Below are 14,104 nucleotides of genomic sequence, written 5' to 3'. Positions count from 1 at the left end.
TGCTAAAAGGCTGTCCCTGAAGGGTTTAAACGGGAGTTGTTCACCCACTGTGGGATGCATACTTGCAGGAAATTTACTCTCCTTCCCTGGTTCTAAGTCTAGGCCCATTCATGGTTCTAGGACATGAGTATAATCGATTTACGATTTTACGCATTATTGTCACAGTTTACAATTTTTGTGATTTTTTTGTGGTATTAATCTAATTTAGCGGATGGTATATTTGTTACAAATTTATCATTTTGAGATTTTTTGCGGTCGAATAAATTAGTTTAGGGTAAATTTGCCGTAAATGTATCAGTTTAGGGTTTTTTTATGATCAGTTGGGGTAAATTTATCACAAGTGTACCAGTTTGGAGTTTTTCATGGTCAAAAAAATAGTTTGGGATAAATTTGTCACGGGAGTACCCCAGGTTTGGGGGTTTTTTAGAGTATTAACCATTTTCTACTTTTTGTTTCTATTCCAAACCTATTCACCAATCACTTTATTATTACGGGGAGTAGAAAAATTAATTAATATTATCAAATGGATTTTAGTTATTTTTCTACCGCGGAGAGTAAAAGAGCACAAGCGTTACCATACGAAGCCTAAGCCGTTCCTTGCCTATAAATACCCATCAATAATGTCTTTGGCACTCATAGAAAAGCCCCTCGTGCTCTCTATCTCTCATTAGAGAAAGCCATAAAAGAAAGGAAAAGAATGTCTCTTCCGATTTCAGCAACTCCATCTTCTCTTGCAACTCAAGATAAAAGCCATGTGGTTGAACGCCATTCAGCAAATTTTCATCCAAGCATATGGGGGGATTACTTCCTCAAATATGCCTCTTGCTCTTGCTCAATGGTTAGAATTTCATACATTGCTTCTGACTCAACTATATATATGTATACATATTTCGTGAATAGTAGTGGTATAGCATGTGAAAATAAATTTCCTTTTATGCACTTCATCTAGAATAAAACAAAGCTTCCTCTTGTGCTTAAACTTGGTTCTTCACTTTGTTACTCTATAATGACCAAGGATATTATGATATTCTCATTATAAATTTAAAGTTTGTGCTAAAAAAGAGTGAAAATATTGAGTAAAAGTGAGAGAGCCCTTTGATGTAAGGTGAAAAGAAACGACATGAAATCCAAACAAATCTCGTAAACAAGGAATGTGAGAATTATCATCATCAATAACATCTTTGTGAATATCCTGGTGCACAATTTCAATAAACACTCTTAGTTATCTCATATTTACCATCTTTCTTTCTCTATTTTTTTCTTCTTCTTTTTTTTGGTGAAAATCTATTTCTTTCTTTTTTAACCTTTTATGCATTCAAGAATTCAATACCCATGTCCTCTCCAGACCATACCTAGCGGATAATTAGTTACAGTTTATGATTATTTGGACTATCCCGTGCTTTTTTACCATAAAAAATCCCATACTTTTCCACATAACTCTAGTCCTTTTCATACCAACTTCAAATTCCCCCTCCTTTTTCTCGAGAAAATATTAGGTACCTCTCATGTGAGAAAATATTGAGTGGTCCGGGACTGCCACGTCAACGTAATCCCGGACCACTCACGTGGCGCCACGTGTTAGGGGGAGGGGGACCAAAGGACCTAGCCTTGGCCCACCTCTCTCTCTCTCCTCTTTTCTCCTCTCTGTCTCCCTCCCCTCACATGTGGCGCCACGTGAGTGGTCCGGGACGTGGTGATGACACATGTTCAAAGTGGGCCCATACGTCAGACTTCCCTGCATGCCCTCTTCTCTCTCCTCTCTCACCCGAGACTCCCCTGCACACTCTTTCTCTCTCTCCTCTCTCCTCTCTCCTCTCTCTCCCAAATGCCGACTCCCCTGCACTCTCTCTCTCTCTCATGCACGCTATGGGAGGAAGGGGGAGGGGCGCGGGGGCCGGGAGATCTAAGACAGTGTTGCTTCCCCAGCGACCCTCGCAAGCGTGAACCGGGAGGAGGGGAGAGGGGCGCGGGGGCCGGGATATCTAAGATTGTGACGCCGGAGCGGCCCGAAAGGGGGAGGCACCGGAAATCCCTTTGATTCCGTGCCTCAATTGGGACGAAGTGAGAGGGGAGCCAGCGCCTCCGTCGAGGCGAAATTCCGCAAAAGCAAATCGAGAAAGGGAAGAGGCAAGGACCGGAACCGACCGAGCTCTCTCTCTCTCTCTCTCTCTCTCTCTTCGCCGCCCCCTCTCTATCCCACTGATCGACGACCTCGTCCAACCAACGAACTTCGCGCCGGTGGAGGCAACCTTTCGAGGACATCACTGAATCGGCGCTGTGACTTGTCGGTCGAACAAGGGCGCAGTGGCTTGTCCGGCTAACCACCATGCGGCTCCACCTCGAGATTGCCTCCGTCGTCGCGAAGTTCGTCCGTTGGGCATGGCGACTCGTCAAACGAGCCACCGCGCGGCCTGGAGAGAGAAGAGAGATTTCAGGGGAGTCTCGGCATTTGGGAGAGAGAGGAGAGAGGAGAGAGGAGAGAGCATGCAGGGAAGTTTGACGTATGGGCCCACTTCGGACACTTGTCATCATTTTATGTCCTTTTTTGTTGTGCTGGCTACGTTAGAGGCACCTAATATTTTCTCGAGGGAGTGGGAGGTCTGGTGGGGTTTGGAATTGGTACGGTGAGGACTAGAGTTAGATGAACACATCTCTTCATCCTATGGTGAGGAAATCGGATGTGACTACAAGAAGTGACAAATGATCTTTAGGCATGGAATTGAATTCTCGTTGCTAAGGGCAAGGGAGGCTTTAACAAAATAGAGTTCTTTCCGGGATAATCGGAGCGTTGCTGTGCGACATCGAGTTGCGGTGCGCATGAGAGAGGAGCGTGTGAGAGCGAAAGGAGGAGAAAATATTAGGTCCTCCTCCTGACAGCAACTAGATGCCGCCTCTCCCTGTGCTCGCCACCAGTGAAGTTGCCGCCGCCGCCTCCAGGCTGAGCCTTGGCCACATGTCTGAGTCGCTCCACCGTCTGCCATCGTCCTCATCATCTCCAGGCTGGTCTCTCTTTCTCTCTCTGCGCTCCGCCACCATAATATTAGCGACTCCTCTATATTTGTTGAGATATTGACGTCACGGTTGAGTCTCATGGCCATAGAGGAGCCGCCGCCCTCCATGGCCATGGAGGTTGAGGTTATAGATCTGGAGGCATTGGCTCCGGATCTGGAGAAGGAGGCAGCCTCTCACTGGCCGGGAGAGATCATGAGACCGCTTGAACTCCTCAATTGACTTTAACATCAAGCGGAGAGAGAGAGAGAGAGAGAGAGAGAGAGAGAGAGCCCTTGCGTGAGTGAGAGCAAAGTAAAATATCCACGTGCTGCGGTGTGATGCACAAAGATATCGATTTTGGCCCGGTCCACTGCCCGGTCCACTGCAGTCTTTTGTATCAGAGAGAAATTGACACCAATAGAAAGCCCCTCTCGTCCTTCCTTACGGGCCAGTGAACTTCTCATGCACTCAGTACCGGAGAGAAATTGACATATGTTTTTCTCTGTCATATGTAGGAAAATGGCCACGATCAGCATGCGGAACAAGAAATCCAGAAACTGGATGACGAGGTGAAGAGAATGCTATGCGCTGATGCCGACAAGCCGTCCCTGAAACTGGACATGATTGATCAAATACAACGATTAGGCATTGCACACCGCTTCGCAAGTGACATTGATCACGTGTTGAAACAACTTAGTGAGACATGTTTCGTTTGCAACAACGGAGACAGGGATATCGATGACCTCTACACGGCTGCTCTCCTCTTCCGATTGTTGCGACAACAAGGCTACCGAGTTTCTTCTGGTGAGTCGCCTTCTTTTGTTTTTAATACTCAGCCACAGAATTGACGATCTATATACTTTGATCTTTTCCCATTGTCCAAAATCTATCCCCTTTGCCTTTCTCTACCATGGATCGAGGTCATTCGACAATCAATCACCTGAAGTTACAGACGACCTGCCCAAGTTATTGCACAACAGAACCCCAAAGCCACAATCCGATAAAAGTATAACGCACCTAAATAGTATTCCTACTAGGCCGGATATCCCTAGAAAACCCTAGAATACAACTAGTTTGCGATTGTTTCTTTTAGAAAAATGCTAGAGGTACAGAGAGTGATATTCTACATATAGTTCACTTAATACACACTAAATGATAGGTCACATGGTTTTCATATCATGAGGAACAATTGTTATAGGGACTGTCCTTGGCAAGAGATAAAAAAAAAAATAACTACAAGTGGCTTCAACCATCGTTTGTAAGTTGGTTGTTATTGTTGCTCGTGAAGAATCTCTGTCTAACAGAGATGTTTACAATAGAAATCCTTATTTCACTGTGATCTATGAGCAGACATCTTCAACAAGTTCAAGGACCCCAGTGGAAAGTTCAGTGAGAAACATGAAAGTGACGTAAGGGGACTACTAAGTTTGTACGAAGCTAGCCATTTGAGTGTGCATGGAGAAGATGTTCTGGATCAAGCCCTTTCTTTCAGTTTAACCCATCTCGAATCCGTTAAGGAGCAACTAAGCCCTCCTCTTGCAACACAAGTCCGTCATGCCTTAAAGCAAACAATTCGTAAAGGGGTGCCGAGGCTCGAGGCCAGACAATACATCTCCATGTACGAAGAAGAACCTTTACATAATGAAGTCCTGCTATCACTAGCCAAGTTAGATTTCAACCGCTTGCAGAAGCAACACCAGAAGGAGTTATTTGATATTACAAGGTTCATCAACTATGAAATCACATGATTAAATAGTTTGAGTTTACACTCTACGGAAGATTTACATGAATAATGCCATTTTACATGTAGGTGGTGGATGGGTTTAGACTTCAAGAGGAAGTTACCATTTGCAAGAGACAGGCTCGTGGAGGGATACTTTTGGATTGTGGGAGTTCATTTTGAGCCCGAATTAGCGGTTGCTAGAAGAATGATGACCAAAGTGATCGCAGTGACTTCAGTTCTTGATGACATATATGATGTCTATGGCACCTATGAAGAGCTAGAGCTCTTTACTCAAGCAATTCAAAGGTTAAATTCGCTTTTCTGCCTTTTGGTTTGCAGCATGTGCGTCTTACTTTTCGTACATTATGTTTCACCACTACTTGTATGATGTGGCAAAACGTATCTGATCAGTAACTCTATGTCAAAAGAAGATGGAGTTTGATTGATCAACCTTTTCATATATGGTAATATGGTGATTACCAAATCCTTGTGCGATCTGAAGTTTAAAATTATCACATAGTTTGCACCCTATCTTATAATATCTTATAATTTCAGGTGGGACATTGATTGCATACATGAACTTCCAGAGTACATGCAAGCGTTTTACAAAGCACTTATCAATATCTACGTCGAAATTGAAGAAATACTGGCATGCACAGGAAAATCATACTGCCTCTGCTATGCGGTAGAAGCAGTAAGATCGTACCACCCCTACTATATTCTACAACCTTAGTGCTGTCATTCTCGATTGATAGAAATATAATCTTTTGCATTCTCAGATGAAGAGGCAGGCGAGATCCTATTTTGCTGAAGCAAAATGGCTGCACCAACAGCACAAGCCCACCATGGATGAGTACATGTCCATTGCGCTAGTATCAAGTGGTTACCCATTGTTAGCTGTCACGTCCTTTGTGGGAATGCCTGATATCGTCACAAAAGACGATCTAGATTGGTTGTTCAACGACCCAAAGATCCTCAAGGCTTCAACAATCATCTGCAGGCTCATGGATGATTTGGCGACACATAAGGTACTTTTTGTTCTTGCAAGTGTTCCATGAAGATATAGACCCAACCCAACTCCAATGGAATATAGACGGTCTTGTTTAAACGTCTTGTTATACATATCTTTGCAGTTTGAACAATCAAGAGGACATGTGGACTCGGCCGTGCAATGTTACATGAAGCAATATGGTGTCACAGAACAAGAAGCGGAAAACAACCTTCGCAAGCAAGTGAATGACTCGTGGAAGGACATCAATGAGGAGTGTCTTCGCCCGACTGCTGTCGCAATGCCACTTCTCATGGGAATTCTCAACCTCTCGCGAGTGATGGATGTGTTGTACAAGGATGGTGGAGATCATTATACCAATCCTCATATTGCACTGAAAGATTACATACATTCGGTGCTCATAGACCCAGTGCAATAGTTATGATATGCAATTAGTGAACTAGAAGTTCATCAGTTGGACATTAGAAAAATGGACCCATTGTTCAAAAGATGATGCAGCCATGCAGGTGTACTGTGTTAATGAGTGGCAACAAGATGTGGGATACATACGTCGGTTGGGGTAAAATTAAAGCTTTTAGTAAGAATGGTTTTTTTCATTGAAGAATGAAATAAAGTGTACAATTTATCTGTCCAAAAAGGATTAATCAAGCTTTTGATGAGCTATTTTCATTTCGAATTTCAAAGGATGCGATTTAGAATGGTATGGTTATAAAACCAATTGATTTGATCGGTATGGAGTATGGAAAGAAGAGAATGAGATCTACTATTAGCACGGAATGAAAGCCCACCTACAGGAACTTGGCCATGTAGAATTCATTTTTAGTGCAACAGGAGAATCCCACATTTGAGATAGCGATCCGGCTTCTTCCACGGTTACGATGGCCTCTAGGCCTATATAGTCCCTGTAACTGTAGCTCTCAACACATTCAAATGAGCTTTCCAGAGTTTGGCACTCTTAACTGGTATTTTACTGTCTAAAAGAATTGTGAAAATCAATTGGAAGATGCGAAACTACTAATTTAGAGGTAGGTAACTTTCTTGAATGCATTGAGAGGCAGGATGGTTCGAATGTGATGAGCTAAAAGCACACTGCAAAATAGAAAAAGGGAGGAACTTGCGAGTGACCTGACCAAGAACAATGAGGCCAATCCACACCCACATAAAATGAAGTACTACTGCCTTGGATAAACTACGTGAGGTTGGGTGCGGATGTGGACCACAAGCGCTGCACACGTTCACAGGAACGATCTTCACGTTTTAGTTCAGAATCAAATCAGGAACCACACAACTCGGTAGATATCTCCATTCTTAACGAGGTTGCAGCATCGCATGGGCCGTGAAAGCGAAAAGGTATGGGGACAACGTTCACATCACTCAGTAGTTTTTTTTTTTCGACCTTTGATCGGAACTCAGTTAGTAGTTGACCGCACTGTAATAACAGAAAATATGTAGAACCTTCTCGTCCGCAGCAAGCGAAAACGAGGAAGACCAAATTCTGATAGGAAAATAATGGTGGAGAAGCGAAACACAGCATTCATGATATGTCTGACAGTCTGCACCATTCGCAGGTTAAAGGGCCTTTCCAAAATTCTACTGTCTAAAATCAACGTGAAAATCAATTGGAAGGCTAGAAATTGATAAATTAGAGGCAGCTTTCTCGAGTGCTTTGAGAGGCGAGATGGTCCAAACGCGATGAGCTAAGAACGCGCCACGAAAGAGAAAGAGGGAGGAAGTTGTGAATGACCCGACCAAGAACGGCGAGGCCAATCCACATCCACATGAAATGAAGTGCTGCTGCCCTGGTTAGACCAGGTATGGTTGGGCGTGGATGTAGACCACAAGTGCACAAGTTCACAGAAACATCTTCACATTTTAATTCAGAATCAAATCAGGAACCACATAACGCGAAAGGAATCTCCATTCTTAACGAGATGGCAGCACTTTATGAGGCCGTGAAAGCGAAAAGGCATGGGCACGACACTCTCATCACTCAGAAGGTTACCGCGCACTGTAATAATAGAAAATATGTAGAACCTTCTCGTCCGCAGCAAGCAACCGCAAAGGAAGACCAAATTCTGATAGGAAAATGAACGGTGAAGAAGCTAAACACAGCATGAACTCGCAGGTTAAAGAGTCTTTCCAAAATCCTGCACGGTACCCATGTCAAACGCCGTCCATCGACCAGCCCAATAGAACCCGATGATAATGCATTTACTAAAAATCAACCGTACTCAGGTGCATAACTTGGGCCACTGGCATTTGGCACGTATTGTTATTGTGGGAGATGAAAAATCCCAAAATGACCATGCAATTACTAGAATTGCTAAGCCATTCCTTGCTTGTAAATACCCTAGAGAGAGAGAGAGAGAGAGAGAGAGAGAGAGAGAGAGAGAGAGAGAGAGAGAGAGAGAGAGAGAGAGAGAGAGAGAGAGAGAATGTCTCATCATATTTCAACAATTCCATCTTCATAATAATTAGTTAAAGATGGTTGGAAATAGTAACCATTCCTTGCCTGTAAATACCCTAGAGAGAGAGAAGAATGTCTCATCATATTTCAACAATTCCATCTTCATAATAATTAGTCGAAGATGGAGGGTTGGAAATAGTAATAGAGAGTTCCGTTGATTTATAACTTATAATATGAGGAAGTTGATAGTAAATCTCTAAGCATTACGATAAATAGGTGTATAGATCTTTTGAAAAAAAAGAAAAAGAAAAAGTTGCTTGGAGTCATCAAGCTTTTGCAATCTAGTATTGTCTCTAAAAGAAAACGACATTCAAAATCTATATAGTAAAACCCTAAAAGCTTATTCAATCTTGAATCCAATTTTCATCAAAATATTTTCACATTTTTATGTTAAACTAATTCTAAACTAAAGTTTACATAAAAATCCAATAAGACTACTCAACATCTAATTTCTAAATTTTTTTCCCTAAATTTTTGAATTTTTATTTATTTTTTATTCTAAAAAATGAGAACTTATATTGGGCCGGGAGACCGAACATTGTGTTGATTGTGTAAAGACGAACATTATGTTATGTTGAGTTTATTTTTCTAAAATAACCTCTCTCTTTTTTTTTTTTTTTGGTATTTTCAGGAACAAAGAAGTAAGTTTTTCTATTTTTTATTTTTATTTCAAATTTATTCTCTGGCTATTGATCTGTTTCATGAAATAAAAATTGGCTGACATTACTAAATATGAATATCATGCCATGGCCACAAAAGACAAACGAGGGGTCTCTCTCTTGCCTGCCCCTTATACGCCCAGAAGGAAAAGGAGAGGTCGGCTATAATTCCGAGTAGGGCAGAGACAAAAGGGTGGATAGAAGCTAAGCTCTTTTCTCCATGGACTGACGCAAGGGGATCTGTTCCTCTCTTCCTCTTTGGTCTCCATCCACGTTTACACAAAAGAAGCAAAAGAAAGGAAGGAAAAGGAAAGAGGTCTGCACGTTTTCATGAGAAAGCAAATGGAGAAAAGCTTTCTGGGGCAGTTCACAACAGAAGTAGAAGGAAGAAAGGACAAAAAAAGGGCGTCCGCACGTTTTCATGAGAAAGGAAAACAGAAAAGAAACGAAAAGAAAGCTAATGGAGAAAATCTTGAGTTGTGCCGTACAGGTTTTGTGGGGTTTGCGGCAAAGACCCACAGACGCCAGCCGCAACCGCAACCGCAACCGCGGCCCTCTCGCGGTGCTCCAACCGACGCCGCGTTCGCAGCCGTTGATCGCTAGTCCACGCTGTGCCACTTGCTGCTGTTCTTGTGCGGCCAGACTTGTCCCAGCGACTCCTCCGGCTACCTCTGCAGCCTCCATCTAGCAACCCTAGGCATCTTCAGCAGTAGTGCTATTTTGCCGGTTTTGATTTCGCGACGAAATATCTTTCACCGAGTGTTATTCTCGGCTTTTGTTTAAAAAGGACGGAGGTTATGTGCTAATTCCGAATAGAGATATCAAATGCAATTTAAAGATTGAATTTTCAATTTTAAACAGCACTATACAATCTTGATAATTGACTTACTAATTTTGAGACCCAATTTGAACTATATGATGGAATCTAATCAATAGTACAGCTTTAAAATAATTTGATACAATGTCGGAAGTGACAATGCACCTAGATAGAAGACACAATGTCGAAATATAATCGACAACGTTGGACTAGGAATACAATGTCAGAATTTAATCAACAATGCCGTGCTAAGATATAGACAATCAATGAAATTTAATCAACGATGGAAATCTAAACATAACAACTAGGGAAAACTAAAATACAATAAGGAAATAACATTTGATGTGTTGTTCAAGGGGTTCTTGTTGGATGATTAGTGGTATTTTTATAGGAGCTTGGTAACCACCACTCAGTTATTCATTTTTGATAACGGCTTCCAACCTTAAGCACGTTCCTTCTTGTTCATAATCAATCCGCTCATTCCTTTTACAACTGTCTTGATGGTGTCCTAATTTATCAACAATGACTTCACACCTAAATTCTTGGATGTTAACCGCTCTTCAACCGTGCCCTACTTTGATGCTTCTTTGTATATTTCGAATGTTTTTCTCCAAAACTTACCACCGGCATCATTCAAGTAGCTACTTAATATCTGCCATTTTATTTTAACAATTGACCATGTGGAGGCTTCTCTCTTTGCTCTCGATCCTTGAATCCTCATCCTCTGGCTCATCGATAGTTAACCATATATTACAATCCTATTAACGCACGTGTAATTTCATTTGACTTCCATCATGTTTTTCGCCCTTGTGATCAATAGGTGATAGTACGATTAATATTGAATGTTAACATATGTCCCATTTTAAAGGAAGTAAATTTGAAATTTATTTCTTTTAAATAAAATATCTTATGTGCGATTTCCTCCTGGTCACAATCATGCCTTTCTTTCTTTAAATGCTTCTTTTCCTATGCATGGCCAATACAGATCATTACTTCCTGTATTATTTTGATGCGTCCTTTCGAATTTTTGTAGATAATTGATTACTGCGATTTCGAACCATCGTCTTCAACCCTATTATACACATTAGAGACTCCCTTTTAATACTCCTTTTGTCTTCTTTCTTAAACCCTAAAACCTTTTGCATCTCGTTTTCTGCGTCTACTTCAGCATCTTCCATTGCATCCAATATCTCCAAATTTCACCCAGATAGTTACGTTTCTAATTTTGATGATCTAGAACAAAGTGAGGATGCTGATAATTGTCGTTTTGGACTCTTGAGTGTTATGGAAGAACATCACGAAGGCCTAATCCTTGGGCCTTGCCTTTTAGACCATCAACACATCCCGCCATCTCTCAAGCCTTGTTTACCAATGAAACGTGAAGAGATACTTCCTATTCAGCACTCTTCTCGATGGACATCTGAACTTCGGCGCCCTTCCGATTTTGTGGTTTTCCGTTGTTTGAAGTGGAATTCCATTCATCGTCCCATGATCTGAACAGGGGACTATTGGGTTTTGCAATATATTTCTATCCCAATCAACCAATTGCTTATTTTTCTCCTGGGGATCCAAAACTGTCACTCTTTTAGATATCTTTACCATAGCTGGCTTTGTGCTAAATGGCATTCCTGTAGAAAATTTGGAACCGTTGGAAGTACCTTATATTTCTAAGAGTGTCCTTGCTCATGGGAAATTACTTGATTGATTCTGCTGCACTTTTGGTTCCATTGACTCCACTAAACGTTGTCTTTTTGCTCTATTGACTATCGAAATATGTATTCTTTAACTCTTAAAGTTTCAAGGGACCATCTACACATTGCCTCCGATCTTGCAGCGGGTAAATGGTTTGCTCTGGGTCCACTTGTTTTGGCTTCGTTATATAGGGGTTTACTCATGCATCTCTTTCAATGAAATCCAAAGATGGTACGTGGTCTGGTCCATTTTAGCTTTTGCAAGTATGGCTGGTCTTTATTTTCTTTGTTTATTCAGTAGATATTCTCGTGATCTTCCACATTACTCTTTAGCAAACTCTAGACATTCTCATCATTTCCCTTAAGTATATTGATTACTAAGTCATTCACATTTGGATACACCTATTTGACTTTCTTCCTTTACATTCTATCTTCAAACTCTTTTGGAATTCGACCATGATCTCATCGAATTTTTCCCTTATAAACCTGAAGAGTTCAACTACCTCTGCGATTCTACAGCTTTGAACGATTATCAAGAGTTCTGGATTTGGACGTCGCGAAACAACCGCCTCGACAAGTCCTTCCTTTTCTCCGTTGACTCCAATGAAGCATCAGCATCCGCGACTCTGGCGTCAGCCCAACGAGCCAGGCCCGACGAGCCCGCGACCAGCGAGAGCCGTCCACCAGGGTCACGCCATCCCTCCTGCTGCTGCTGCTGACGCCCCGCCCGCATCAGCAACCCTCTAGGCTGGAACCTCATGCTGCCAAGCTGCCCCTACGGCAGTGACTCGCCTTTGCCGCCGCTCTTCACCGTAGCAATAGTTCGAGCAAATCCCGGTGAAGTGATCAGCATGCTTCAGCCACCGACCAGCAGCAACTCTAGCAGTCCCGACGCCGGAACAGCACCCTCCAGTGATCTCCTAGAAACAGTCCTGCAGTTCAGCTCGGGTTTTGCCGCCCAACTCCTTATCCCGCTCCTCACCTCGCACCTGATCTGCACCAGTAAAGAATCCGGCTGTTTCCCGGCGAGTCGAGGCCTCCTGGTGTCCTTCCAAATATAAATAACGACGCCGTGAAATCTCCTGGCTTTCTAGTGCGCCCAGCGAGTTCTCGTAGCGAAGCCAACACCTCCAGCGTACACGCGGCTGCGCCCAACGGCTCCTGCGAGTCATCCAGCAGGCCTGGTCGTCACGCTCATCCTCCTGCCTCACTACAGCTCAGCCGTGTCCAGCTACTTACCGGCGCCTTGGCAAGTCCCGGCGTTCATAGAGAAATTCGGGAGAGACCAGCGATTTTCTCTCGTTTGGTAGGTTTTCTGGCGAGACCATCGCGTCCAGTGGCCTTGGTGTGAAGTCCGGATCAGTCGATATAAAAGAACACCCGCCGTCTGCTGATTGCCCAGTCGCTTTCGCCAAGCCTTCTCGTCGCGCTCAATGGCCGTGCACGCTTCAAACCAGGCGAGTCTTCAAGCACTTCCAGCGAGACCAGAATTCATCGCCGCGTCACCCATCATCCCCCCGCGCCAAACCTATCCACGGTTTCACTTCACAGCCTTTGCATGGTATCCCTTGATTTGTTAGATTTTGCATAGCATTAGTTCCTTTGTTTCGTTGAAGCGCTGTTTCAGTAGACGACTAACCTGGAATTTGTGCAGAATATTGTTTTCTTATGCTTATTTGACTTTAACGTTTATATTCAGTGTGTATAAAGGTTCTTAAGAGCTTAAACTTCACGACCAAATTTTTATTCCTTGAAAAGAGAATACTTGAGCACTTGATGCAGGATTTGTGAACTGAGGATTGATTGGAAACACGGTGTTTGCTTTGTCCTTTTGTTGATCGTGGGAGTGTTGCGATAAGTCATTTGCCTTAGGTCGAGTCACACTTTTTATTGCATTTTTGTAGGCAGGAATGGCTATGACTCCTTTGCTGCGGTGACATCCTCATCGATCCCAACACATCCACCGCGACCAAGCTACCGTGGGCTACCTAGCCGTGCCCCCATCGCTGGTCGTCGTCCGAAGCACCTCCGTCCACGTGCCTCTGTTGAATTTGACTTGGGAACATATCTTCGAGTTAGGTGATGATCATTATCCAAAGTTGAATATCTGATTTTATTGCATAATCTGAACGATTGGTATCAAATCAAGATATTTGAATGATTTGTTATCTAATGCATATTGGGAAGATTTTTATGATTACTCAAAATAGGATTATTTGATAATTCATAATGTGTGCATGGATGGCAATCTGATCTCAACCTCAAGATACGATTCTTGTCCACGCGGAATAGTGGCCATCTATAACCCTTTGAAGATGGTCGGTTTATTCTTTTTGAAATTTGAATGGACGGGATATTCAATGATGCAGATTGGATAAATATTATTTTGTGATGAGTGCTTATCAGTTATTTGATTGCTTCCTTAAAATAAAATACCAAAAACATCATTTTAGAGTAAATTAGAGACTTTTCTAGGATAGGTTGGATGTTTAATTAGGGCATTTTGGTACTTCTCCCATCTTCTCTTAAATAGTTATCTTCAATCTTCCCATTGAAGATGCCTCAAAGAAGTACATAGCCATTGTAGATCGGTTGGTGCTGTTGTCTAGGGATGGTGTTGCCCATTTAGTTCTTCTCTCTGAACATTTTCTACCATGTTCGACTCGAACATGTTTGACTAAAAGACAAATCTACCATGGGGCCTATTCTTGATTTAAGATAATTTGTTACATTTTTTTCTACTTTGT

At 42.5% G+C, this 14,104-nt stretch overlaps 1 protein-coding gene across 2 annotated transcripts; it reads left to right on the top strand.

Annotated features, from left to right (window-relative positions):
• Positions 1 to 621: 621 nt before the first annotated feature.
• On the top strand, positions 622 to 6,575 carry LOC104445174 ((-)-germacrene D synthase). Of its 2 annotated transcripts, none has more exons than XM_039312425.1 (7): positions 622 to 838; positions 3,507 to 3,795; positions 4,342 to 4,714; positions 4,802 to 5,020; positions 5,270 to 5,408; positions 5,494 to 5,742; positions 5,848 to 6,575. In XM_039312425.1, the coding sequence occupies exons 1-7, from the start codon at positions 698 to 700 to the stop codon at positions 6,139 to 6,141; spliced, it is 1,704 nt and encodes a 567-aa protein (XP_039168359.1). In that variant the 5' UTR covers positions 622 to 697; the 3' UTR covers positions 6,142 to 6,575. The 2 variants fall into 2 exon arrangements, with proteins under 2 accessions (XP_039168359.1, XP_039168360.1); XM_039312426.1 differs by lacking the exon at positions 622 to 838 and adding an exon at positions 2,617 to 2,999.
• The last annotated feature ends 7,529 nt before the right edge of the window (positions 6,576 to 14,104 follow it).

Source organism: Eucalyptus grandis, chromosome 5, assembly GCF_016545825.1.
Source record: "Eucalyptus grandis isolate ANBG69807.140 chromosome 5, ASM1654582v1, whole genome shotgun sequence".
NCBI lineage: Eukaryota > Viridiplantae > Streptophyta > Magnoliopsida > Myrtales > Myrtaceae > Eucalyptus > Eucalyptus grandis.
Note: the sequence above shows the minus strand (reverse complement) of the source record. Positions and strands in the feature narration are given on the sequence as shown.

What these genes read in the sequence shown, in the direction of transcription:
- LOC104445174 (XM_039312425.1), top strand. Translation starts at nt 698, where the DNA reads ATGTCTCTTCCGATTTCAGCAACTCCATCTTCTCTTGCAACTCAAGAT. An exon ending in GAGTTATTTGATATTACAAG is followed by an intron (nt 4,715 to 4,801) that starts GTTCATCAACTA and finishes TTTTACATGTAG; the next exon opens with GTGGTGGATGGGTTTAGACT. An exon ending in ATGATTTGGCGACACATAAG is followed by an intron (nt 5,743 to 5,847) that starts GTACTTTTTGTT and finishes ATATCTTTGCAG; the next exon opens with TTTGAACAATCAAGAGGACA.